A 1317-nucleotide genomic window follows, 5' to 3' on the forward strand; every position below is an offset into this window, starting at 1 on the left:
GACAGAAAAGTTAATGATACCAAGATCGGAGTGGTTGAAGCTAGGATAAACAACCTCAAATGGAGCAGATCCAAAAGAAGTTAGATGAGGATAGGGCGAAGGCAGCCGCACGAGTGGACGACATCAACAAAAAGTGGGTAGCGAAACAGAAATATGGGGACTGCCAGACCGCCACAACCACAGTGGCAAGCCGCCGCTGACCCACCAAACCGCCGGCTGACTGCCACACACCCCGCGGCGGGCCGCCACTGAGATGGCAGAAGCACTTACTCAGCAGGGACTCGTGCGGCACAATGGGATTGTGTTACCTTTCCAACCAAAGAGGAAGTTTAAGCTCGAAGAGCAGTTCAAACATTTTTTGAACATGTTTTGCAAAGTTTATACTAACATTCCTCTAGTTGAATCGTTGCAGGAAATACCTAGTATGCAAAGCTACTAAGGGAGGCAGTGATGAGGAAGAAAAAGCCAACAAAAGCCGACCTTAAGGTACCGTATCATTGCAGTGAGATCATCCAAAAGGAAATGGCAGTGAAGCAGAGAGATCCGGGCCAATTCATTATCAGATGCCGGATTGGAGAAGCGAAAGTTGACAAGGCCCTATGCGATCTAGGATCTTCCATCAATCTCGTGGCACTGAAGTACTACGAAAAGCTCAACATCGGGCCGCTCAAAACTTCAGACGTGACACTAAGATTGGCCGATAACTCGTCCATCAAAACTGTAGGTATGATTGAGGATGTCATAGTTAAAGTTGATGATTTTATTTTCCCCGCCGACTTTATTATGCTTGACATGGAAGTAGACAAGAACGTCTCTCTAATCTTAGGGAGAGATTTTCTTGCCACTTGCAAAGCTTTGATTGATGTAGGTCGTGACGAGATCACAATTAGTGACAACTATAGTCACTCCACCTATAAGATCGAGAGCGAGATGCTCAAGTTTGAGGAGGCAAAGCGGGTGAAGATGGAACGGCAGTGCAGGGCAAGGCAATCATGGTCACGGATTTGACAAAACCCCAAGACTCATTTGAAGTGGAGGACCCTTCTACCTCCACTATCTACATTGTCAATGAGGTAAGACGTTCTCCCAAAAAGGACGATCATAACTCCTCTACCTCTGTTCCGCAGAAGAAAAGACAAAAGAAGAAGAAAGCACCCAAGGAGGACCCCGAGATATATGTTATCAAAACCAATAAAGGGAAATACAAGTGGTGGAAGAAGTTAAGGACCAAGTTGCTCCCTATGCCAATTTTGAACACTCGGGTCGGTGATCCGCACAAATAGTAGGCCACTTCAAGTCGAGCTAACGACTAAAAAC

General features: G+C 46.2%; 1 protein-coding gene across 1 annotated transcript; it reads left to right on the forward strand.

The window, feature by feature from the left end:
- Nucleotides 1-450: 450 nt before the first annotated feature.
- Nucleotides 451-1008, forward strand: LOC125221090. The gene has a single exon (XM_048123221.1). The coding sequence runs from the start codon at nt 451-453 to the stop codon at nt 1006-1008; it is 558 nt and encodes a 185-aa protein (XP_047979178.1).
- The last annotated feature ends 309 nt before the right edge of the window (nt 1009-1317 follow it).

Source organism: Salvia hispanica, chromosome 4 (assembly GCF_023119035.1).
Source record: "Salvia hispanica cultivar TCC Black 2014 chromosome 4, UniMelb_Shisp_WGS_1.0, whole genome shotgun sequence".
Lineage (NCBI taxonomy): Eukaryota > Viridiplantae > Streptophyta > Magnoliopsida > Lamiales > Lamiaceae > Salvia > Salvia hispanica.

What these genes read in the sequence shown, in the direction of transcription:
- LOC125221090 (XM_048123221.1), top strand. Translation starts at nt 451, where the DNA reads ATGAGGAAGAAAAAGCCAACAAAAGCCGACCTTAAGGTACCGTATCAT.